General features: G+C 43.5%; 1 protein-coding gene across 5 annotated transcripts in view; it reads right to left on the minus strand.

The window, feature by feature from the left end:
* Window positions 1–1043: 1043 nt before the first annotated feature.
* RASSF3 (Ras association domain family member 3) overlaps window positions 1044–25310 on the minus strand; it is a 627222-nt gene continuing 602955 nt past the window's right edge. For all 5 annotated transcript variants that reach the window (XM_086919044.1, XM_086919045.1, XM_086919046.1 and 2 more), the window contains 2 exons: window positions 9073–9188; window positions 1044–4194 (listed from right to left, as the gene is read on the minus strand). In XM_086919044.1, coding sequence (XP_086775170.1) covers window positions 4045–4194; window positions 9073–9188 — 266 coding nt within the window. In that variant the 3' untranslated portion in view covers window positions 1044–4044. The remainder of the gene's footprint in view (window positions 4195–9072; window positions 9189–25310) is intronic.

A 25310-nucleotide genomic window follows, 5' to 3' on the forward strand; every position in this document is an offset into this window, starting at 1 on the left:
ATCGCCCCACTGCATCATGGTCTGTGCAGTTCAAGTATTTTCAACAACGGTTCAAAGTTCAAATTTCCAAAGTATTTCACCTCAATCGGTGCAAGTAAGTACTTGTATTGTGATCATCTCTAGACACGAGCCTAGCTCGTGTTTCGGGATCGATTCCCTCATCAGTAGAGATAGTTTCGGGGTTGCAGAACAGGTCGCCAAACACCCGTCACGGGCCTCGTTGCCTCTCTGGCACGCAGGTGTATCTCCAACCAGCTCGTCAGCTAAATGGCTACCGGGAGCCATGAAAAGGGGATTCCGGAGTTGGGAGCACACCTGTGGGGACTCTCAGCAATACAGTGATTTCCCATCTTCTGAAAAGGGGATTGGCTTCCTCAAGGGCTCATGACCTGAGGATGTGCTCTGCTTTCCAGCATCTATCTGAAACTGAATACCAGACCAAAGTTTGGTCAGAACAAAGCATGGAGCTGGATACAGTCATTTCCCTGGTCTCTTAGCTCAGTCCATACTATGCTTCTTCCTTAATTGCTTTTACCGGATCTAACCATTGGATGCTCATTCTATTTTAAGACGTTTCATCTACGAGTAGGCAATCCTTCAGTTAAAAATGGATCAGTTAAAAATGTAGTCCAGATCAGAAATATTTCAAGACCACCTGCTGATAAATGGCCAGCATTCAGATGATTAATTAAAGATGCCGCTACAGTTTTATGAATAACCTTTACCAGAACAAGGACATTGAGATGGAATAGTGCCTTCAATAATGCTGTATGTAAGTTCAACATGGATAGTATTTTTGTATGCACATCGCAGGCATCCACTTTACCGTCGTGGCTTTAACCTCTTGCATGCTGATGACGGCCCCGTCCGTCATGCATCACGGTGGGCGTGTGCTGATGATGGCTGGGGGCCGTCACTCATTAAAACGGCCGCACAGGCGCGGAATCACGGCCGCGCCCAAGGGGTTAAGGTTCCTCCCAAAACATATGGAATTATTTGTGCACATTACAACATTTCTAACAAACATGATCACACGCAACAAATGAGGTCAAATGCAACTTTAATGATGTAATCACCATTTGATAACAATTTTAAAGGAAACCTTTCCTATAAAAATAAATTTGAACTTCCTTTGAAATTATAAATAGTATAACAATTTTAAGTTGCACTTTTTACACATATCCCTGCATTACCCCCCATAGCATCAGAATCTCTTTCCTGTACCATCAAATATCAAGAAACCGTTTTGCATCAAAGCTTAACAGATCATCTCTTTATAGAATATCACATCTTTTTCTAGACCATGTTCTCTGCTCTATATCTTCACTCATTTCCAACGTTTTAAAATAAAAGCTTCTATGATCCCCAGTGTCTGATTACTTTCAACCTTACAATTATAAATTAAGTGGACAAAAATAAAAAGCAAATACAGTAAAATTTACCCCCTTCCCTGCAACAACAAAAAGCATAACATGTAGTGCATAAGACAGTTTTTGGCTTAAGCGAAATATATGCTTGTTTAATATCTTACTTTAAAATATACTTCAAGTAAAAAAAAAAATTCACAGTTGGACATCAAAAATTGCACTCACTCTCTACTGGTAGGTTTATCTAGCTGGCCAACAGCAAAGATTTCAAGTTACAAATAAAACATGTAATCTGAACTCTTGAAACAGGGCTACTAATGCACAAACTTACAGGAAAACAATAGGCAGCATACAGAAATGCTGCAGAATTGGTAGGAAAATCGACAACTGCAACACAAAATCAAGAGCAATCATTCCCTGAAATATGTATTAAAGTGGCTGCTCTAAGCAACTGTGTTGAAACCTCGCGCATGCACTACTTACTCTCTTGCATGCAAAAATAAAACACGAGCTTACATATTTGGTGAATTTCTTAAGATTAAAAATGATTGTCACAATGACTGGTTTGCGTTGCAAACCTTCGTATCATGTCCACAAATACTAGTTTCAGACGAGACAGAATTTCTCCATTTGGAAGAAACTTGCAAGGCACATCCATTTCTTGCTCCTTTCATTTAACGACAAAAAATGTAGTTTTCAGTGCTGTCCACTAGGTGTCACCAAAGGACAACAAAAACAGTCAAGGGTCGCCTCGCGCATGCCCAAGTATCCGCCGAGATCTTTGGTTTTAAACCACAGTAAAACATCCAGTTATTTAACTGTAGTGTTTTATCAGAATAGTTTGGATGTGCGTTTTGGTACATATATTTAAAGGAGGTGTGAATACGGGTAATCTAGAAATATTACAGAGGAAGTGTATATTTTATACAAAAAACTAAATCGTTATGCCTTACCGTTAATGATTAAACTTCTGTATGATTAACAAAATAAAACAAATTCCATACACATTAGTTTTAATTTAGTTAAGCATTTTTCTTAACTAGGTTATCCTCCAAGAACTGCCTTTAATTCCATAAACATTATCAGAACATGGAGTCCAATGCGTCAATTAAGATTGTGTTTTTTTGTTGGTCCAAAGTAATGAAAGCAACCCTTTACTTTTGTATTTTTACTACTGTAATTAAGCGGAATGGCACTTCCTGTCTGTTGCAATTTCCTGTTTTAAATACTGAGGGCAGTTCCCAAAATGGAGGATAGTGCAGTAAGAGCAATGTGTACAGTAGGTTTAAAAAGAAGTTTTAGTTGGTGAATCTTGCATAAAACAACTCTTGTAATATGAAGCAGTATTGTATTTAAGAAAAAAGTGTGTCTCTCCTTTAAAATCAACTATACAATGAACAGACAACATTTTCTTAACACTGCAACTTTACAGTTAGGAGCACTCAGTTGACTGTATGTAGTCATATTCTTGACAAAGTGATAGCTTGTTTTAGAAACATTTGCCACTCTGCAGAGCTCGAAACTGATTCAAGCCACCCAACCAGTTGGTGTGCCTCAACATTTTATGCGGTTTGACTGCTGCTCCTGTAAAGCAAATTCTGCATTTCTCACATACCATCGCATGGGGACACTTGCCTTCCATAACATAAAAAGCATTCCAAAGTCCTTCACCTCACATCCCAGGGTCCACATTCTAGTACAGTCAATGCCACGTTCAGAGGCCAATCTTCACACTTCCCTTTGTATCCCACACACAAAGCTCTTCCTCTAACACTACTCCATCCCACAGTCCTCTCTCTACACTTACTCTTCACTTTCACTGTCACTGTCTGCTGCTGAACCCTTCATGGATTTTACAATCATCAGGTTTCACAACTCTTCCACGTACATTAATCAGAACTTCTAGATGCAACCCGCCTGATTTCGACCCCTTCATCAATGAAAACATGTTAGTCTTAAAAGACGTGAAACACCTGTACCACCCAAAAAAGGAGATTAACCTTTCCTCCGTCACAATCCCATCCTACGTAACTATCAATTTCATAATCACAATTTCCTAGCCCGTATTCTTTTCACATACTCAGTACCTTTTCTTCAACATCTGTTACCAAACCCTTCATAAATTTCTCAATTTCCAAGTTTCATAAGCACTATAACAGCTAGGCTTTAGAACCATCAAAACCCTAGTGTGTTGGGACTTCAAGGTGTATTATTTATTTCAAAAATGGTTCCCTGTCTTGATTTTTCACCATGGAGCCTTCGTTTTAGCGGCATCGTGTTCATACTTTCGGTTTAAGGCTGCCGTCACTTAAAAGTGAGGAATTTAGAGGTTTAAAAAAATAAAGGCATTTTGAACTTTACAACACCTTGGCTTGCTGCCTGCAACAGATTCACAGCTTGCACAGGTTCAGTCACCTGAAAAGCTACAAGCAAGCATCGCAAAAATACTGCATCGCCATCCATTTTCAAGAGGTTTTCAGGACCACCCCCCCACAAGACGATAACCGATACAGGATTGTGGAATCCATCTACAGTACAAGTGTGCAGGATTCAGGGAATCGCCAGTAAAAATGGTTCTCTAGGCATGGGTACACCGCTTGTTCCGCTACACCTTGCCTGAAGATAGGCTACCAAAGCAAGAGCAGCAAGTCAAGTTGGTAGTCTTGGAGCCTCAGTTTTATCCTGGTTTCCTAGCTCCGCTGAGGGCTTCTTCTAGCCTCTCTTTGTACGAACAATATCGTCTCTGTATGATGTGTAGCTGCTCTTCTTCTTCTTTATTCAGCATCCGCAGGAAGTTCTTCAGCTCAGGCATACTAAAGGCTTCCCACTAAAACAGAAAGAACAGTGTGAAAAGAAAATCATGTACACAGGACAGCAAAACAACATCTCAAAGCTGTACTACTCATATCCTGCTGCAGAACGGACTAGCTTTTTTTTCCAACCCCAGAATGTGCCCTAGACAGACGTCTTCAAGTAGTCCCCACAACCTCTATGCTAACTCCATTGTGCACACCCGAATCCAAGACTGACCCATAGGCCTATACCAGTTTGCACTGTCATCCAGCATACCCGCTTTTAAAGGTCTCCTTCAACTCCTGCACATGAAGATTTGATTAATTAAGCACAAATTACAGCCGAACCTATGAAAAAACAATTGGTCAGTCATGCAGGCATACATAATACCACGAGTCTGGTCACCACCTGCAGAAATAAATTGCTAATCTAATTTGAGATGCTTTCCTCAGGCCCCCAACCAGAAACACTTCATGGTTGGAGATCGAAGGTAAACTCTTCCGGGCCACACACGCAGGTGATATTTTCTAACCTAACTAGAGGGGCAGAGACCTGTAAATGTGAACGGCTCCCTCATACCAGCATCATCAAGCTGGTCAGTCGACAGACGAGCTCACCTTCTTAATACAAGTGACCGTGCTTTCCATACTTATTTGTAGGTGGCATCTGGAATGATGATAGATTACCCCCTCTATCCACCCCAGATGTCTCTACGCAAGGCCGGAGAAGACTGAGCAAGTGGCTGGGGTTCTTCACTTTCCAGCTATTTCTTTCGCTCTTTTCGACTTAGAAGTGATTTGCTCTAGATTGGCTAGACCTACCAAAAAAGATACTGCTTTTAAAACCTCTTATGCGATGAACTTAGATAGAGGGCGACTATGAACTCTGGATAATAAAGGTCTCTATTCCTTACAAAATCTTTGAACCGGTTATGAAGCCCTTTGGTAGACCTGATGGGAAGCTTGTGGATACTCCATCTTCGTGACTAGGGGTGCAGCTTTAAGGAATATTACCAGCAGACTTCCATACAGAAGAACATCCATCCGTTTCTGCTGCGGGCACGCCATCTACCCTAGGATTGTCTGCCCTGAGAGGTCAGTAACCAAGGCTGTTCCACAGCAAACCTCTTTCATTGGCTGCAATTAGGATCATTCAAGGACTTAGAGAGGTCTGTATTATCAGTCAACAGTACAGGACAAGTTTCTTACCTTCAGTTACGCCTTAAATGGTAGAGACTAACATATTCCCCACCTTAGAATATTCCCCAGACTTAATCAGAAAAATCATGAGCAGTCTGCTCACAGATAGGAGGCGTCTATCAGCTTCACTTTGACTCCGTCCGTACCAGAAGTGACATTGCAGTTCCTTTATAACATCAGTTTCTTTCGTGACTGGTTTTTACAGGGCTTCGCGTTTTGGTGCAGAAACAATGTACCCGAGTGCAGAATCTAGCAAGATCTTTTTGGGGAAGAGTCCAGGTCACACAGCAGGGAATCTGTGGTTAGACAGAGTCTGTACCAAATATGACGTTACCAGAGATAAATAACATGTCCACCTGATTGATACTTCTAACCGCAGATCCCCCATAAAAGTAATAAAACAAATGAACAACTTGTTTGATACACTAATCAATGCACAAGTCTTTGATCCAACTGTGTGGGGAAAGGTTTTCCTACCCACCCCGGCTAACTTTGCTTGAGCGTTTTCATTTTACTGATTCCGCCAAGGTTCTCCTGAATAGATGATTTTTGGGCACCAAGTGTCACTTCTGAACCCGTTGTGATCGATCTAACTGTGTGGGGAAAGTCTTTCCTCCCTTTCCCAGCTGACTTTCCTCAAGCAATTCCAATTTCCAGTTCCCAGAGTTTCTCCTTCTGAGCGGATGATTTTTGGACACCACATGTTACTTCCGAACCAGCTTTGATTGATTAGCAGACCTCAAGGCTTTTCCAGGCACACAATACTTCACTTTGAGGATCCTTTTCGGCCCCTTTATAGTGATACTAAGAATCCTGAATTGGATGTGCTTTATCTTCAGCTTTTTTGTCCTGATAATGACCCCTCATTGTTATAAGGGATGGAAAGCAGTCAACACTCTCTGGTTAAGGGAAATAATCATTAACTGACCCCTTTGGGACGGGATTTCAATGTTTTTCCTTTGATTTTACTTCAAATTTTCATTTTAGAACTTGTAACCTCCAATTGGGTCTCTCAGCCCACTTTTTATTTGTGATCACCTGTTATCTCTTGTACTGCTTTTTGCACGAATGTTCTGAGCACTGTGTTCGCATTTCACAGAACACCTATTGCAGTGATTGTATTATGAGATTCACTTCATTTGACTACAAATGATGTCAATACATTTTCTTTTTGAGCTTTCTGCATTCCTGTTCATATCCTAAATTCTTTTCCATTTGTTGACCCATTTGGGCATCATACAATACACCTACTAGTTATTGGTAAAAGAAAAATGTATATGTTGCAAAATGACATCTAATTGGGTATTGTGGTTCTTAACATTCTACACCCCACTCCTACAAGTTACTCCTGTGCTGTTTTTATAACATTGTTGCCAGGAGCTTCATCGCCTACTCGAGAATCGCCTTCTAGAGCTTCGACTTGCACACGACACAGACCCAAACTTGGGGTCATGATGCCCCAAATACAGGCACCAGTGACAATCCAGGAGGGAATCAGACACTGACATTTGATGGTGACACTCCCCACAAGGGCTGAAACTTGAGGGTTTCGCAGAGGACATGTCCTTAGCAGATGTCACCTATCACCGCACAGCGATACTGTTGAAGATTTTCCAGATCCAGTTTGACACCTAGGGAATAGTCTAAGGTGAGGAATCTGCAGTTAAAAGTCTCTATCAGATAAAAGCGCATTACATCACACAAAGGAAAAAAAAAGTCAATGTGTTGAATTTTAAAAGCAACGCACTAAATTAAGGCTAACAGTATCCATCACTGACTGGTATTTTAACCCCAGACATTGTTGCTGCCATGGGATACCTAATCTCCGGTTTTGCTCCCCTCTCTGGAGGAGGGTGCTACTTATATCTGTTCTCCATGATAAAAGCCGGAAGATGCAAGTCCAGCCTTGCCTTCTGATAACCACACAACATACACAGAAGTAGACTTCTTTTGTGGTCACTGCCCTTGCCAAGAAAGTTTCCTAAACTGGGAAAATGGTAGTACACCTAGCCTAACTGTAAGCTCTCACCACAATGATCCTTTCTCGTACTTTGTTATACCAGTTTCTTTTCGCTTGTCCCCAATCAAGAGGCTGATATGCAGAAAACTAATTTTTCAAAATAATTTATCATGTAAATAAATTTAACACCCCATTCGCAAATGAGATGGATAGGAAGGCGTGCTGCTCAAATACTCTGTCAAGAAATCCCAAAAAATAAAACATCTAATATGGTCGGAGAACATATTCTTTGCTAAAAAAGTTGTTAAGCAGCACTTCATCTCGACTGTGGCGAATCGCAGGGTTTGCAGCCTTCAGACAGATGTTTAAGCCTCTTTTCCACTTTAAGTAACCAGCTTATAGCATTAATTACAGGCCAGAACTTTAAATACATGACACAATGCATCTAGTGCTCGGAGTAAATAGAAGGTTTGAAGGGGAAGGTGCGTTCTGTAACACTGCTGGAAAAGTCGCTTAAATCCAATTATCATTCAACTGTTGAGTAATTACACATCAAAATATGCAAGACAAATTCTTCCTCTTAAGTAAAGCTTCTGCTTCAACAATAAAATACTAAATGTCCGTGACAAGACCCCAGTATGTTGGTTGTTTGCACTTATGTGTTTTGCAAAAACAATGAAAAAGTATTCAACAAACAAATACTAAATATCCAAAAAGAAGAAATCAACATGTGCTTCGAAAGGTTATGCACTGTTGACAGGCCACAAATACAAAATCTTGTCAACAGGCAAATATGTAATGTCTTAGACCACTATTCATCCTGTGGATAAGTGCAAAAAATAAAGAAAAAGTCTCTATGCGGTGGAAGGACGAAGCCTGAGATGCCAAAGAGGTACACTGTCCTCTCCCTTCCTACAACCTTGTGTTCACGCTTTCACACCACATTCCCCTACCTTCCATTTCAGCCCTTCCATACTCACACATCCTTTTCCTCCTGCCTTTCTTGTGGATTGCTTTAGGAGCTAACATGCTGGATGGCACAGAGGATCCCCACACACCGCTCATGTAAGCTGGTCAAACAATGAAGGCAGTGTTGGAAGATGCACAAACAGGGGTTACTGTGGGGAATGGTTAGCAGCAAAGTTTGTTTAATGTGCCACAGATGTGTGAAGAAATGAGTTGCAGCAACTCCTGACACTATTAAAAGGGTGTTTTGCTCCATTCTTCAGAATCCTCTGCAACAAAACACTCGAGCACAGCAATTCTTTTGTAAGTGTAATGTCCTAGGCGCTTTCTGAGGGACACTATTGGAAGGCTGTCAGGTCATGGTGTCCACCATGCTAAGGAAGAAGGAAAGTGACACAAAGATCAACCCACAGATGGATGCCAAGAAGCAATTGAAAGGGCAAGGAAGCACTAGTCCAGGAGGCAAGAGGAGACTACAGCTGGCGACCTGGAGAAGGAGTCACTTAACCGATGCCAGAACTTGGAGCCACATTTGTCAATGATGCACAAAGATGTAAGCGAAAGGTGCCCAGGGGTGTGCCTCACTGAAACAGCACATTGTGAGGCGAAGTTCATAATCAGGTATGAATTTCAAACACCTTTGAGGAGGTGCAACTCGAATGATAAAGGAAAGCTATCAAATTGCCCACATTGGTTTGTTTGCATATGCATGCTGCAATACAGCTTCTTTCCAATAAGGTGGCACGAGTATATATAATGAGCATAGAATGTTATATAGAAAATTTACCGTGACATCGCCGGTCTCATGTTCCCGCAGCACAAAACTGAGCGCTTCTAGTTTAGGACCGGCCACCAAACGTAGGTAGAGAGGTTGTTCTCGATCTGAAAGCTGGCACATGCAAACTACAAGGGAAAAAGAACAAAAATAAGTAACATGGCATGCCTACAAACTAACAATAAAGAGCAGAGGGAAGCGTTGGATGGCTTATCACTATACACAACATACAGTGAAATTAGAAACTTTCTTCACTAAAAGTTACTGGGGCATCAGGGCTACTAGGTGAAATAGCCCAAATCTCACGGTATGGGAGTAGCAAATCATTATGGTAAACATATATTTTCTAGTTCAATTCTGGCTTTTTTGTCCTTGAAATGCGGTGCACAGGCAACACTTTCAGGCAAAAGATTAACCAAGTCTCAAGTTAAATGGTTATATTGTAGAGGTAACATCAATGGTCAAGCGTGATGCCGAAAACAGACAAGCATAGTGTGGAAAGACAGGAAATTTACACAAACTAGACTACTTCACATTACATGCTCCCTTACATCAGCAGCTGGAGGAAAAAAACAGATGTGCTGGTCAACTCCTGCTCTCCCACCGGTCAGTCATCTTCCTATCCTTGTCTGCGGAAGAAACCTTATCACATTTCAGCAGCTGGAGTCTGCGTCTCCTGCAGAACACACGGATGGACAGGGATCCGAAGGGTGAAGGCTGAGCAGGCAAGCCAACCAGCAGCCCTTGCTCTCCGTTAGCACAAGCTTTCCCACCCACCAAAAATGTCCTACTAGGCCATCGTGGAGATATCCCGTGAACAATGAATGAGAAAAATAATCTAAGGATCCCGTGGAGGGAAGTGGACCACTGACATGAAGCGATGAAGGTCATCTATGTTGCAAGCTAGCAATCAACCTTGGTCATCACCATGATTGGTGCAGCCTCCCTAAGGCCGCTGCTTCAACTACCATATTTCCCCATCCGAACCAATAGCACTGGGGCTGAATGTAGACACAGCCCACCATAGGACTCAGTCAATAAGTCTTTCAGGAAGATTTGTTACTTAATTTATGCACCCAGAACGGATTGCAACTATTATAGCACTTAAAGAATCCGAATCAGTGCAGTTTGCACATACTTCCATTCACATCCAGGATGCCTCAGCTTCGGTACCTTAATAACCACTGCTGAGTAATGAAACAGTCTGCCCCAGATGACAGCATCCCTTCCCTTTCCCACCCCTTGCCCACAAGCCATCACCTATCTTTCAGCCAGGAGCATTTGAGACCCACATGCAAATAAACTGCTTGGCTCCAATACATCCACTTCAAATTCTTCCAAGTCCAAAGGATTTGACTGCGTCTCCCATTCCACTCCTCCAAGATAATGGTCAACTCCCTTACACCGGCAGACTGGACCGATGAAACATCCTTTTGCTGAACTTATTCACCCTCTGAATCAAGTCATCAACTCGCCGAAAGCAACCTTTTCAGCCTTCCCTCTGTCCAATACATCCTAAAAGTACTACCACAAAGCAGGCCTGCTGTGCTCAAAGAGAAGATCTTCTCAACCTTTGTAAACAGCTCATTTCCCTTAGAGGCCCACAATGTCAGTGCATACATTTCTGCCAGTTTGGCAGACAGCACCCCAGCTTTTACGGACAACCTCGAAACCCCAATACTCACCAATGCGCTTTGTACCCTAATGCTCCTAACTGCCCGCCACTGGAAGGCCCTCTTCAGGGATCATTATTTCCATATTTTGTAGAAGCGCTAACAGCCTTAAGGTAAACTAAGCATCATGCCACATATCTGCTGGACCACACTGAACTCTCCATCACTTTCGATACCAGACTCCACAACAAAATCACAGAGACAAATACACATCATACACACAAGTAAAACTCAATGACCCCCGGCCCCATTGGGTTTAATGTAACAGGAAACCAGTTTATTTCTACTATATTGATGGAAATATTCAGAGTTTGTCAAGATGATACGACTGCAAATAAAAAATATGTACACATGGAGGGATGCTAACAAGAGCCCAGGATACTAGTAACTTTTTCTTTAAAAATGTGCGTAAAGTGTAGTTCCCCCACAGCTGATATGGCCATGGACAAGGCTGGACCCTAACGCCGCAATAATCCTTAATATGAGATGTTTTCATGGTGTAATGCCCATTATATTGATTCTGTACTATATCAAATGACTATTGGATGCTGACTCTGCTTTTTGTTCAATAAAATCTATACTACTATTATAAAGAGAGAACGGTGTCCTTTGAGCCAGGTAAACTCGAAAAGTACACCACCAATCCAAACACCCAAGACATTTTTGAAAACCTCAGGGCAAGCAGAAGGACATAGGCTATATAAAAATAAAAAATATACGTTCTTTAAAAAATTTAGGAATAAAAAAAAAGTAGTCCCTTGCAAGTTGCGCTGGCTGCGACGTGCATGATGACATCGGGAGCGCGGGGAGGAGCGTCGTTCAGGAGCAAGAGGAAGAGCGGCAGACATGAGCGCGGGGAGGAGCGGCGGACAGGCCGGGAGGAGCGGCGAGCGGCGGACAAGAGGTGAGGAGCAGCGAGAAGCAGAGGAGCAGTGGAGCGGTAAACTCAGCAGCGCAAGGAGGAGCGGCGGCTGAGGTAAGTGAAGCAGCCGCGGGTGCGCACCAAGGGACAGGCGGAGGGACGGGCGGGGGCCATGAGTGCTTGCAAGCCTTTTACTCAAAGTCGGGACGTCGGGGGAAACAGCGGACAAGAGCCGCGGGTGCGCACCGAGGGACGGGCGGGGGCCATAAGTGCTCGGAAGCCTTTTCCTCAAAGTCGGGACGTCGGGGGAAACAGCGGACACGAGCGTGGGCAGAAGCGGCCAGGAGCAACAAAACCGGAGCAAGGAAACACTGTAAGTATGCTCTGCTGCTCCCGGCCGCTCTGCTGCGCCTCTCCTGCTGCGATGCTGCCCCCAGCCCCCTTCTGCCCCGGGCAACGCCGGGGCGGGCTGCTAGTATTATTATAAAAAAAAAATGTGCGTAAAGACTATAATGCAGGGAACAGTCGGCGAAAGTCGGCAGGCTCTGAAATCCTGGATCTACTCAAGTCCAGTGTTTTGAATATGGTCTGACCGAACAGAGCATCTGCCTTGCAGCTCCTGTATGGGTAGTACTGTTTACAGAAAGAGAAAATATGCAGTTATTTAACTCACCATAAAAGAGAAGGGGGGTTATGTTTGTTATTCTCTGGTAAAATAATACTAGGGCTTGGGAACCAATGTTTAAGAGGTTTGTAGCAAGTGAAGGTCTATGCTTTATAAGTATGTTTAATTATATACACCATCTTATGAAATTATAAGTTTGAATCTTCGACTGGACTAACTTGTAATTTGTTTTAATCCTAATTAGGGTTGTGTGTTGAATCAGCTGTTTCTAAGGCGTTTAATGTTGGGATGCAGCATTCATTTAAAAAGGAAGGAAATAAAACAGCATTTGGAAACTAGAACAGGATGTCGGTGACATCTGGTGCATCAAGCACTAATGCGACAGAGTATAAAATAATATACCAAACTGATTGTTTGAATGGAGAAAGATCCCAGCATGTGGACTCCGCTTCTAAATTTCTGATATGTACACCACTGCAGACGAAGATTCCATTAAAGAGCCTTCATGCACCAGAAAGGATGAAGCAACAAAAAGATACAAGATGCTTGGAGGCCAGTAGCCTCAGAACCATGAATGCTGGGACAGTACATCTCACCCGAAGAAATCTGGATCATAGCCCGAATGTACTGGACTCTCTGCAGCAGTGGAACGCCTTAATACAATCATATCTACCATGGCGCGATAAAGGGAAGCCTCGGAACAGGTCAAATGTGGGACTTGGCCTAGTTGATGGAAAATCTCATAGTAGACAGTAACAACATCGTCTACAGGGGGCCCTAGACTAGCCCGCCATTGAGGTTCAGAACTAAGTGTATCCCGAAGATGGGCTGCCATCACTGACAAGACCAGAGTAATATCCAAGTTGGCCAACATCTACAAGTAGAAATACTTTCTAGGAGTATGCAGAAGCAGCACATGAAAGTAAATGTCCCACACATCTGGGAACCCCATTCAGTTGACAGGTTCAAAGGCCAACACAGATTGAGCAAGCATCATACGAACTTCTTTCTGAGGAATGAGTTCAAGACCAAGATCAAAATAGGTCTGAGACCCCAGTCTTTCTTGGAAACCAGGAGTTCCCAGTATAGCAATCCAAGGTCTCTGTTCACCGGATTATGATCGCTCCTTCGGACAAGTGACGTCATCACTTCTTGGGACAAAATAGCATCACAATTTGTGGAAGTCAGAGCAAAAACTGGAGGTATGGGAAGCCGGGTGAATAAAAAGGAGGCGGGCATTACTTTGGCAAACAATCCGCAGAACTCATTGGACCAATGTGATGGAGTGTTAATGGAATGGGTAATGCTTGAATTGGACCCCAACTGGCAGACTGAGGGGAAATATAAGGGGCTTAGCAGCAGTGGCACCAGGTGATGAGGATTGCTGTTGGTGATCTCTTCCCCTTCCACCACCCCACCCCTGGAGCCGCGAAAGGGCTGAATAGGTAGCGAGGACTGCTTATCATGACAGGCAGGGCTCCTCGAATAGCCTCAACATTTTTAATACATCTGGTGAAATTGGTGGACAAGTAATCCTACAAACCAAGCCATAGGTCTGCTGTCCGTGCCCCATTCTGGGGCTTAGAGGAAGGCTAGTCAGTGAAAATAACTTTTACTAATAGTGTCTATTTTGATTCTATCAAGTGGGAAAGAAATTTAGATCGACTGCTTGTACAGACCTGGACTACAAGGTCCTCTACACTAGGATGCTGGATCAGGAAAGACAGATTACCTGGGGCAAGTCTGGTTGGTAATCAGGCGACTCACTGGTGGAGCTGAGCGAGGCTTGGATCAGGCCGCCATAAAGGTGGTAGTTCAAGCTTCATTGAATGGCAACAAGGGCACAGGGTACCACATTTCTACCAGAATGCTGGCCTTAGTCTCGAATGTAGGCAACTACCATTCTAGCACCGTTTGACACTGCACATGATCACCGCATGAGAAACACTTTCTTCCATTGCTTGAGAGTCTGCTGCTGGCCCAAGCATACTGTAGCGCATTCTTGGCTCAGTCGTCATCTGCTATGGACAAAACACCTATTTGTTCAATGCCACAGATATACAAAAACTATTAACAGGAGAAGAACATGGCAGCGGGCTGGAGTTATGTCATGGGTGTGTGTGTTCATAAACATGACAGGTAAAATTCATTGGTTTCGCGAGTTTGATTCGTAAACATAACTTCGCTTTTAACTGTGGAATTATATGGCCGAAACGTGTCCTGACATACGTGTGGATAATAAAATAACGCTGCACTAAAGTGTGATCTGCGCCCGTGATTCCGCGTTTCAAGCGGTGAAGAATTGAGTTGTTGCTCATATTTTTTTTTTGACAGAAAAGATCTTCTGGTGGTTAAACCCATAACTAAGAGAGAGGAACCTACCAGAATGATAACAGATTTTAACATGGAATCAGGAGAGATGGTGCATATCTTTAACAAAAACTGGGACATCTTGAAAACAGATGTTTTCAGAAAACACCTCCCAGAACATCCATCAATAACCCACAGACGCTGCCAATCCCTTGGGACCATCTAGTCCATAGCCACTTATCCACTCTGCCACAGTCCCACAAGGCACTAACTGTAAAGGGTGTCTACCTGTGTCTTCGCTGTAAGGCCTGCAAATACCGCAAAAAGGTACTGAATTATCAAGGAAGACCTGATGATGTGAAACCCACTAGCGAGATCATAAGATTTCTGAATTGTAATTCAGAGTACAGGATATACTGCTTGGTATGCTCATGTGCCAAGCACTATATCGGTAGTACTATTCACCCTGCAAAGAAGCGAATACTTGAGCGCATGCGTGCTATAACTAACAAAGATAAAACCTATCCTGTAGCACGCCACGTTGCCCAACACCATCAGAGCAATAGGGATCTATTGAGCTTCTACTGCCTAGACCAGGTAGATCAGAGGGAAAGGGGAGGAGACAGAGTCAAAGCGCTCAGAATTTTAAAATCGAAATATATCAGCAATCTCCAGACCAAGTCCCCCTTAGGGTTAAACAACGATGAATAAATGTGGGTACATCTACAAAAACTGTAGAATAATGTGGTACATGACATCAAGTACTCTCAGGGAGCAATTACTGAAAATGTTGAGCAACTGGGTGACTGCTCCATATGGAGCTAAATCCTATTATGAGGTCGTATTACTGCTAAAATTATCAGAACGATACTGAGACACCAGCCCATTCAGGGCTAAATAGTAACATAGGGGAGCAATACAACATATGATTCAGTGAGCGAGAACGCATCAAAATTTACTGACACTGATTGGTCTTCAAGAAATATGTAAATTCAAGGTTATGAAGTATTATAGTAAGCCTTGTGAAATTACCAATATTATATTTAAGTTGTTATCCCCTGACTTGTAAATGTTTGTTTTTGTTTAATGCACACAGCACTTTACTAAATGGCTTTTTGAGCAATTTTGTATTCTACAAAACATGTTGTAAGATGGCCGCGACATTTAGCCTATGTCGAGGTCCTTCTTTGATGTCAATGTAGTTCTCGTGAGGCTTCACAAGTAGAAATGGTCGTTTGGAGAAAACGCAAGTACTATTTGAATTAGAGTTCAAACAGATAAAAGTCCGTAGTTTACACACTTTCGCAGCGAAAGAGTTGTAATCAGTGGTGAAACCAGGCCTGATCTATTTCTTGGTGTTGGTAAAATGGGAATATTAATGCTATCCTTTTTTCCTCACATCAACTCTTTCTCTGCAAAAGTGTGGAAACTACGGACCTTTCTCTTTGAACTCCAATTCAAATACTACTTGCGTTTTCTCCAATCTTTTTCTTCACATCTCACGTTATGGCCTACCAATGGCTATAACACTAAGCAAAAACTAAAGTTATAATCTCACCAACATTGTTTAACTTGCTTTGTATGATCAACTAACAACATGTATGGAATTTATTTTTCCAACCTTGAAAAAGTCTATGTTTAGACAAACCACAAGTTGGCTAAATCCATGCTGGGAATACCAAAAGAATAAACTAACAATTTGAACACTAAATTCACGGACTCTTGTGACTATTTATACATTGAGAAATGATATCATTGATCTGCTTGGAACTACTTGTAAAAAATTAAATTCAAGATATAATCCACTATAGTCTGGATCTTTGTATATTTTTTCTGAGTGTGCCGAACGAAGCTCTAATTTAGTATGTTTGCATACACATCAGTTTTCTAATGTGTAATTAGCACCTTTTAGTAGTGGGTGTTTTAAGCTGGGAGCACCTCAACCTGACTGTAATTTGGTACAATATTGATTTACACAAAATATGATAATATTGAACGTTTCAATTTTGAAGTGCGGTACTTTCCCATTTTGGGACCACTACACCTCACTTGAATTCATTATATATATATATATATATATATATATATATATATATATATATATATATATATATATATATATATATATATATATATATATATATATATATATATATATATATATATATATATATATGAGTTTAGAAAACTGGTATGGTCCTATATGTAGAAACCAGAGTCGAGGCCCAAATTATGTTTTCAGTGCTCAAGGTTTAATTGGCAAAAAAAGTATACAGCCCCAACGCGTTTCGAGGTAAGCCTACCTCTTGGTCACGGGATTTTTTTCAATGCAAAATCTCAAAATTCTATTGTGAATAACTTTGGCGCCGGTTGACGAATCTGCCTGAAAATTTCCTCAAATTTGCCTTGCGGAGCTCCGGTCCTTCCCTGAAAGTTTCTGGGGGATTCGTCAAGCGGGGGCCGAGATAAAAGGGGGGTCCCAAAACGTGTTTTCCCCATGTTAATTTCCATAGGGCGGTCAACCTCACTTTCAGCCCGAACGGCTAAATGGATTTCCACCAAACTTGGCAAAATTGTAGGGACTGGTAGCCCGATGTGCCTTTGCTATGTCTCAAGATATGTGCTCCAGTGGTTTTTAAGAAAATTAACTTTGAAAAAATATATATTGGGCTACATTGGTCTATATATAAATATATGTTAGAGCCCAAATGTAGCCCAATGTAGCCCAAAGATGGCCACCAGAGACAAAAAAAAACAAATGTAGCCCAACTATAGCCCAATGACAGAATGTCCCAGAGTGTTCTAAAGAACAACTAGAGCGCTAACAGTCTTACTTATGACAAAAGTATGGCACACCTGAAGTCATCTTGATTGGAATAAAGTGTTAACACTTAAAACATTTAATTTGCAAAGGAACAAAATGAGGGGGTTCATTTTGCCATAGAAATTATGATTAGTGCTGAAGAAAGAAAAATTAGGGCACTTTAAGTGACTTCTCAAATCCTCTTATATTTCATTAAAAAATTCTGATATGCAGTCTCCCAAGATGGCCACCAGAGACAAAAGAGCCCAAATATCAGCCAGATGTAGCCCAACTATAGCCCAATGACAGAATGTCCCAGAGTGTTCTAAAGGACAACTAGAACGCTAACAGTCTTACTTATGACAAAAGTATGGCACACCTGAAGTCATCTTGATTGGAATAAAGTGGCAACACTTAATACATTTAATTTGAAAAGGAACAAAATGAGGGGTTTCATTTTGCCATAGAAATGTTATATATATATATATATATATATATATATATTACCTACTGGCGGTCGCCAGTAGGTATATATAGTTAGGATTTTTTCCCTATGGCATTTCTGAAAATTCTATGTCTAATAACTTTGGCGTTTGTGGACGGAATCGGCTGAAATTTTCAGGAAAATGGCACATTTTGTTTCTGAGCAGCTCCTGGAAATTTGGGGGGGTTTCATCAAGGGGGGGGCGAGAAAAAAGGGGGGTCCCAAAACGCGTTTTTCCCATGTTAATTTCCATAGGGCGGTTGGACTCACTTTTAGCCCGAACGGCTGAATGGATTTACACGAAACTTGGCAAAATTGTAGGGACTGTTAGCCCGATGTGCCTTTGCTAGGTCTCAATATATGTGCTTCAGTGGATTTTGAGAAATTAACGTTTAAATCAAGATATATATCTGTAACAGCGCTCCGGGCAGCGATCCGGTTAGCGAACTTTTCGCGTATCGGAACTTTGCGATGCGAAGCTGATTGGCTCCCGGTGTCTGTCAACATTCTAAACAGTCCTGAGCGGCCGCCATCTTATCTCTCGGTAGGATCGAGAGAGAAGAAGAGGTGAAAAACGAAGGGGGAATTTAATGAAAGGGGGCAAGGTATACCCCTCTTGACCCCCTAGGATTGTTGTTGGGGTTATTAAAGGGTCCCGTGGGGAAAATAAAAAAAAATGATTTTTCACGGTAGAAGCGCTTCACGGGCCGCGAACTGGGCCGCAAACTGGTAGCGAAACGGGAATTCGCCATTTTGTGCTTCGTTTTAATTGTTTAGAGACAAAAATTATCGCCGCACATTGGCCACAATGCATGAATATCGCTGAAAAGTCAGCGATATTCATGCATTATCCAGCAAATGCTCTTAGCCATGTTATCCACCTTCCATTGGATAACATGGCTAAAAACTGCTCTGTGCGTGAGCTTTTTTTTTTTTTTTTTTTGCTGCGTGACGTTCGTTAACGTTCGATTCGATGGAAATCAGGAAGTGTTGACCACCATTTTGTTACTGCGAGTAAATATTTTGTTATAAATGAATCCTTATTGATAAACATTGTCTGCGCCATCTTGCGTTTTTGTCCAATGCCACAATTTTGTCGTGCACGGCAGCCATTTTAGATGCCTTGACCAGGGCCACTCTCTGCACGCCGCCGATCCTCAGCATGGCTCCCCACCCTCGCAAGCATCTCCCCCACGCACTGGTCACCCCCGCTCTTTCTCTCATGCATGGGCCATATACTTCCCCCCCATCTGCGCTGCTCTTCTCTGAGAATCACACCCTGTGCCCGCCCGACACCTCCCTTTCACCCTATTCACTACCGCACCCTCTGACACTCCTCTTCCTCTGTGTCCGATTGTCCAGGCCGGACCTAGGCTATCACCTAGCCCTGCGGATGTAGTTTATGGCCCCAGATGTAGAGTATCCAGACATGCCAACCTTCCCGATTCAGGCGTGAGACTACTGATTTCAGTGCTAGTCTCCCGCCTCCCGATTCCTGCAAGCAAAAACCCGGGGGCATATTACCAACAACTAGCGATAATTTTTGTCTCTAACTTGTTTAGAGACAAAAATTATCGCCGCACATCGGCGAATTTTATCGCACATAAACCTTGCTATTAGCAAGGTTTATCGCAAATGCGATAAAAAACGGCCGCAATGCATGAATATCGTTGAAAAGTCAGCGATATTCATGCATTATCCAGCAAATGCTCTTAGCCATGTTATCCACTTCCCATTGGATAACATGGCTAAAACTGCTCAGGGCAGGTGTTAGGTTTTGGAGATATTCGCGCTTAGTGCGAATATCTCTAAAAGTTGGTAATAGGAGATAGCGATGGTTAGGGACTGTTTCCAGTCGCTAAAATCTTGGCACGCCCACTTTGCATGTCATTAGTGATAAATATCACTGATATGCAAAGCGGGGCCCAAGATGGTCGCTATCTCCTTTTAGCTGTCACTAACTGGTGTTAGCGACAGCTTGGTAATAGGGAGATAATTTTATCTCTTTTTTTTTTGGCTTTTAAAGCCAAAAAAGCGGAAATAACCCCCCTTGATAATATGCCCCATGATTTCTCGGGGGTTTCAGCTGACAGGGCTTGGTATTGTGTTACGTGCTAATTCTTCCAGGAAACGTCAGAGGGTCGATGCAGGGGTTCTAGAAGGGGTGATAAACCATTTAAGCCTCATGAACAAGCGCATGTTCTTTTAAAGATTTATGAAGTACTCGGGGCGGCGGTGTGTGTGTGCCCTCTTTCAGGAGCGGGCGGGGGGGGCACTGCCAGCAACTTGCCAGGCCAGGCAGTGTTCAACACGTGCATCACCCTTTCTCTGCCTGCTATTGCGCTCCATGCTTCGGAAAGGTAAGAAAAAGAACGTGCATTTGAGTTTGAAATGTCCGATCTTGTAGCAGTACACTTGCAAAGCCCACACATGACAATAATCCGATTCAAGGCCCCATTCACCCGATTTTTTAAACATATATAGCACTCCAACAAAGTTAGATTTTAAAACTTTATTAACATTTAACTATAATGAACGGAACAAAAACTGTAAAAACATTTAAACATTTTTCACCCAAAAAAGCAACAATGGTCAGAAGCTGTCTTTTGTGCGAATAGTCCCAAGGCAGCACAACGTGCAGAGTTCTGGACGGCACCCAGGTGATGTCGCCTGGGTGCCGCACTGGTTTTTGGGATCCTACAATGCTGCTCCGAAAATTGGAGTGGGGCGTCCCGGGTGGTGCGGGGGGAGGCCTCGTCAGTAGCGGTCTGTTGTGCGAATAGTCCCAAGGCAGCAGAACGCGCTGAGATGTGGATGGCACCCAGGTGATGTCCAGTAAACTGCCGCACTGGTTTTGGTATCCTACAATGCTGCTCCGAAAATTTGCGTGCGGCGGCCCGGGGGGGGGGGGGGCGCGTGGGGGAGGCGGCGTGAACGGGCCTCCCCAGGTGGCGGCCATCCAGCTGAGTTGCGCCCGCTCTTGCGGTTACAGCGTCTCGCTCACCATGTTGTTCAGTTGCTCCCACTCTTGCAGTGCAGCGATAGGCGCCTGCCACATGACTCTTAAAATGGCGGACGGCTCTTCGGTTTTGGGCCTGGTCCACTGAAATGGCCCTGGGACACCTTGGAACTCGGACGCTTGCCTGCTAGGGCTCCATTCTCGAAAAGCGTCCCCTCAGCCGTGAAGATTCTACAAAAGTCTTGGGGGCCCCCGACTCCCGCAGGCTTCCGGTGGGGAGCGGCTGCCATGATTGCTCGCGGAATGACCACGACGGAGCCACGAGATGGTGGTGCTCTCATGCTGACGCCAGCTTCAGTCTGAATGATCCAGAAACAAGGTGGGGCTTTCATCGTTTGGGAAAAAAAAATGTTCTAAACCAATGAAAAGTGTTATTTTTAGGTCATATGACCAAGCCTTTCATCTTTAGGAAACCAAAAGTAAAATGATCCAATGAAAAGTTTTATAAACAAGTCACATGACCTGTTATGCGGCATAGGGCTACAAAAAGCGTAGAAAATCCGTTGGCACGTGAGGCGGCGTCAGTAGCGGACCGATGTGCGAATAGGCCGAAGGCAGCACAACGCGCTGAGATGCGGATGGCACCGAGGTGGTGTCAAGCAAATTGCCGCACTGGTGTGGCCATCCTACAATGCTGCGCCGAAAGACGGCGTGTCCAGCTGAGTTCCGGTCACTCTTGCGGTACAGTGAGTCGAACGTGCCGAGATCCGGATGGCACCGAGGTGGTGTCCAGCAAATTGCCGCACTGGTGTGGCCATCCTACAATGCTGCGCCGAAAGACGGCGTGTTCAGCTGAATTCCGGTCACTCTTCCGGCACAGTGACTCGAACGCGCCGAGATCCGGATGGCACCGAGGTGGTGTCCAGCAAGTTGCCGCACTGGTGCGGCCATCCTACAATGCTGCGCCGAAAGTCGGCGTGGGGTGCCCCGTTGGCTTATGAGGTGATGTCAGTAGTGGACCGATGTGTGAATAGGTCGGAACCAGCACAAGGCGCCAAGATCCGAATGGCAAGTCCTGGATGTTGAGTGCCTCAGTTGAGAGTTCTGAGCAGTGCTTGTAAGATTGTCTGAAGCTTATTTGCACCTGCTGCAGCTTCACTATTGCCCTGGTGTGGCCAAAGGTCGCACATGACATAGGCGGTCGGCTCCCGAGGTCCGGCGGAACTTTTTTCCTTTTCCTTTCTGCTTCTTTTCCTACAATCCGTTTCATCTGAAGACACGACCAGGTCCCTGAATGTGTGCAGGGGGACGCTATTGATTGAATGAAAATGGCGGCTTGACACAAAGCTGACTCAAGCGTTACTGTTGATGCTATACAGACAAAAATTGGTTTTCAGTTTGTACATTCTTCAGGTTTTTTTTTCCATCCAAGTCTGATTGAGAGTTTGTAGAAAAATGGCTTCAGATTTTCCACATACTACTCTTCAACATTCTTCCTAAATGTAACAATGTGAAACTCACTAGGAGAACGGCTGTTTCTGTTTCCTTTCAAAATGCTGCCAACAATATTTTCTGAATGGAAGACACCATCTTGTAGCATAAAGGGCCGAAAGGGGTTCTGGTCTGGCTGATGGTTGGTGGAGACATTTTGACTATATATTGGACCTGCCCGGTCTCGCCCAAAATGGCGCCGGTATAAATGGGACTCGTAACTCCTTGCCCGCAAATGTATATCTAGAAAATGTTATTGTAAGTGGCCCTGTTTTATTTTAATTACAAAATGTACGTCCACCGATTCCGCAACTGTTAGACACCTTTGTTCTTGCAACCTAATGGCCCGCTCGTTACGTTCTTCTACAGTGTAAATGTCTCCTCATCATATACGATTTCAGTTTGCTCCGTGGCCGGCCCACGTGGTTATAGGCCCGTATTTGTATACTGACATTTTCACAATAAAGGTTTTTAAAACAAAACACGGTAGTAGTATTTATATTGGTAAAGTTTTTACTTTTAGTCACTGTTTTCGAATCAGTAAAAGGCAAGTGAAATAAAGCAGTCCAATTACATGACGGATAAAAGGTATAATATGTAGGAACGCAGTAAAGATAAATGGTCAAGGGCAGTTGTGTTTTTCATGTCTGCAACATAAAGTGATCGATAAGAATCTGATAATCAGGCGTATCGGCGACTAAGACAGCAGGCGGAATCTCTTTTACTCAACGGCTCCGTCATGGAAGGAAGAAACGCCCTTTTTCTCGAAAAAGGAATATATTTTACTTGCAAGACAGTTGTAAATTTTCCGGGAAAGTACATTAGCCTGGAATATTATAACATATGTTTGAAAAAAAAATATTGTTCGAAAACAATAAAAAGCGTAATTTTTAGGTCATATGACCTAGCTTTTCATCATTAAATTAACAAAAGTAAAATGAACCAATGAAAAGTTTTATTAACAAGTCACATGACCTGTTATGCTTACATTACGCGCTGCGCGCCGCGCCTCGGATCACTTCCGGGTGCGCTAACGCGGCGTGTCATATAACGCATTACGCGACAACGTAGGTCAAGAATATAGTTAAAATGTCTCCACCAACCAGCGTTCGGAACACAGCCCCTTTCAGCAGTCCAAAAAGTTCTGTTAAATGACAATAGAGGGGACAGGCAACAAGAACCATCAGTCAAAGAGGGGAGGGCAAGTTCTTCTCTTCCGGGTCATGTTGGGGCGCTACCGGAACTGATCGAATTGGTAGTCTACAGTGTTTCTGGATGTTTCAGACTAAAGCTGGCGTCAGCATGAGACCACTACCATCTCGTAGCTCCGTCGTGGCCATTCCACGAGCAATCATGGCAGCCGCTCCCCACCAGAAGCCTGCGGGAGTCGGAGGCCCCCAAGACTTTTGTAGAATCTTCACGGCTGAGGGGACGCTTTTCGAGAATGGGACCCAAGCCCTATCAGGGAAGCGTCCGAGTTCAAAGGTGTCCCAGGGCCATTTTAGTGGACCAGGCCCAAAACCGAAGAGCCGGCCGCCATTTTGAGAGTCCTGTGGCAGCCGCCTATCGCTGCACCGCAAGAGCGGGAGCAACTCAACTACATGATGAGCGAGACGCTGTAGTCGCAAGAGCGGGCGGTAAACAGCTGAATGGCGGAAGAGGCACAGTGTAGCAAAAGCGGGCGGAATGGCAACTGAAACGGTAAAGGGGCGCCCCACTACAGCGTGTCTTCAGGTCAAACGGATTGTGGGACAAGGTTCAGAATTGAAGAGTCATCAAAAGGCAAAAAGTTCCGCCGGACCCCGGGAGCCGGTCGCCTATGTCGGGGGCGATCTCAGGCTACACCAGTGCTATAAGACTTGGGGAGGGTGTCGGAGCCAAGCGTCTTCTCCGAGTCCATGGCCATCACACCGCCCCTCAGGGGCCTCCGTCAAGCTGTTTAGGAAGGTAACATATCACATTGTTTTCTAATGCAGTCAGGTCCACAAACGACACTCACTTACTTTGAGAATAGTGAAGCTGCAGTAGGTGGAAATAAGCTTCAGACAGTGTTACAAGCACTGCTCAGAACTCTTAACTATGGCACCCAACATCCAGAACTTATGCCACTTGAGAATGGCAGTGACATCGAAGCAACTCAGGAACAAAACCATTAACGTACTTTCACGTATGAAAATTTTACTTGGGGAGGGGGCAGGAGCGAAGCGCCCCCTCCCAGTCACGGCCACCACACCGTATGTTGAAAATTTGAAGCCATCGTTCTACAAAGTCAACCAAACTTGGATTGAAAAATCTAGAAAAATTTACAAACTGAAAACCAGTTTTGGTCTGCATAGCATCAGTAGCAACGCTTGAGTCAGCTTTGTGTCAAGCCGCCATTTTGATTCAACAAAGCACAGGCATTGAAAAAGGCTCAAACTCAGAACTCTGAACTATGGCACCCAACATCCAGGAGCTTGCCATCCGGATCTTGGAGCCTTGTGCTGCTTTCGACCTATTCACACATCGGTCCACTACTTACATCTTATAAACCAACGTTATGTAAATAGTTTTTTAATAAAATGTTTTACCCTGTTTCTTTGCTGGTGTGTTGTCTATATTTTTAATATTTGCATAGGGTTTGTCGTTATTTTGTGCGGGATGGGTGATGGAGCCGAGCTGTCTTGCAGCCCTCATGGTGTGGAGCTCAGTTCATCTCACTATTTTCGTATTTCTCATGAAGGGTTGTTCCTAATATTTCTATTTTAGCGAGGTCAAAAAGAGATCCAATTAGTGGCCTACTGATTTCGCTCGATTACTTTTATTTTTTTACACGATTTTTCACTATCTGCAAAGACTAAACAGAGTATTGCGACTTTGTGCTTGTTTGTAAATAGAGAATGATCCAAAGAGAACCAATTCTAAAACAGTAAATGCTTGGACAACAATCAATCAAATGGAGAGACAAGCAGGCACGACGGATTACAACGGGGGCAAAGGCTTGCGTTAACTACCGTTCACTATCTGCAAAGAGAGAGTACTACTAAGACAAAAGAGGGGAGGG

This window comes from Lissotriton vulgaris, chromosome 1_1 (assembly GCF_964263255.1).
Source record: "Lissotriton vulgaris chromosome 1_1, aLisVul1.2, whole genome shotgun sequence".
NCBI lineage: Eukaryota > Metazoa > Chordata > Amphibia > Caudata > Salamandridae > Lissotriton > Lissotriton vulgaris.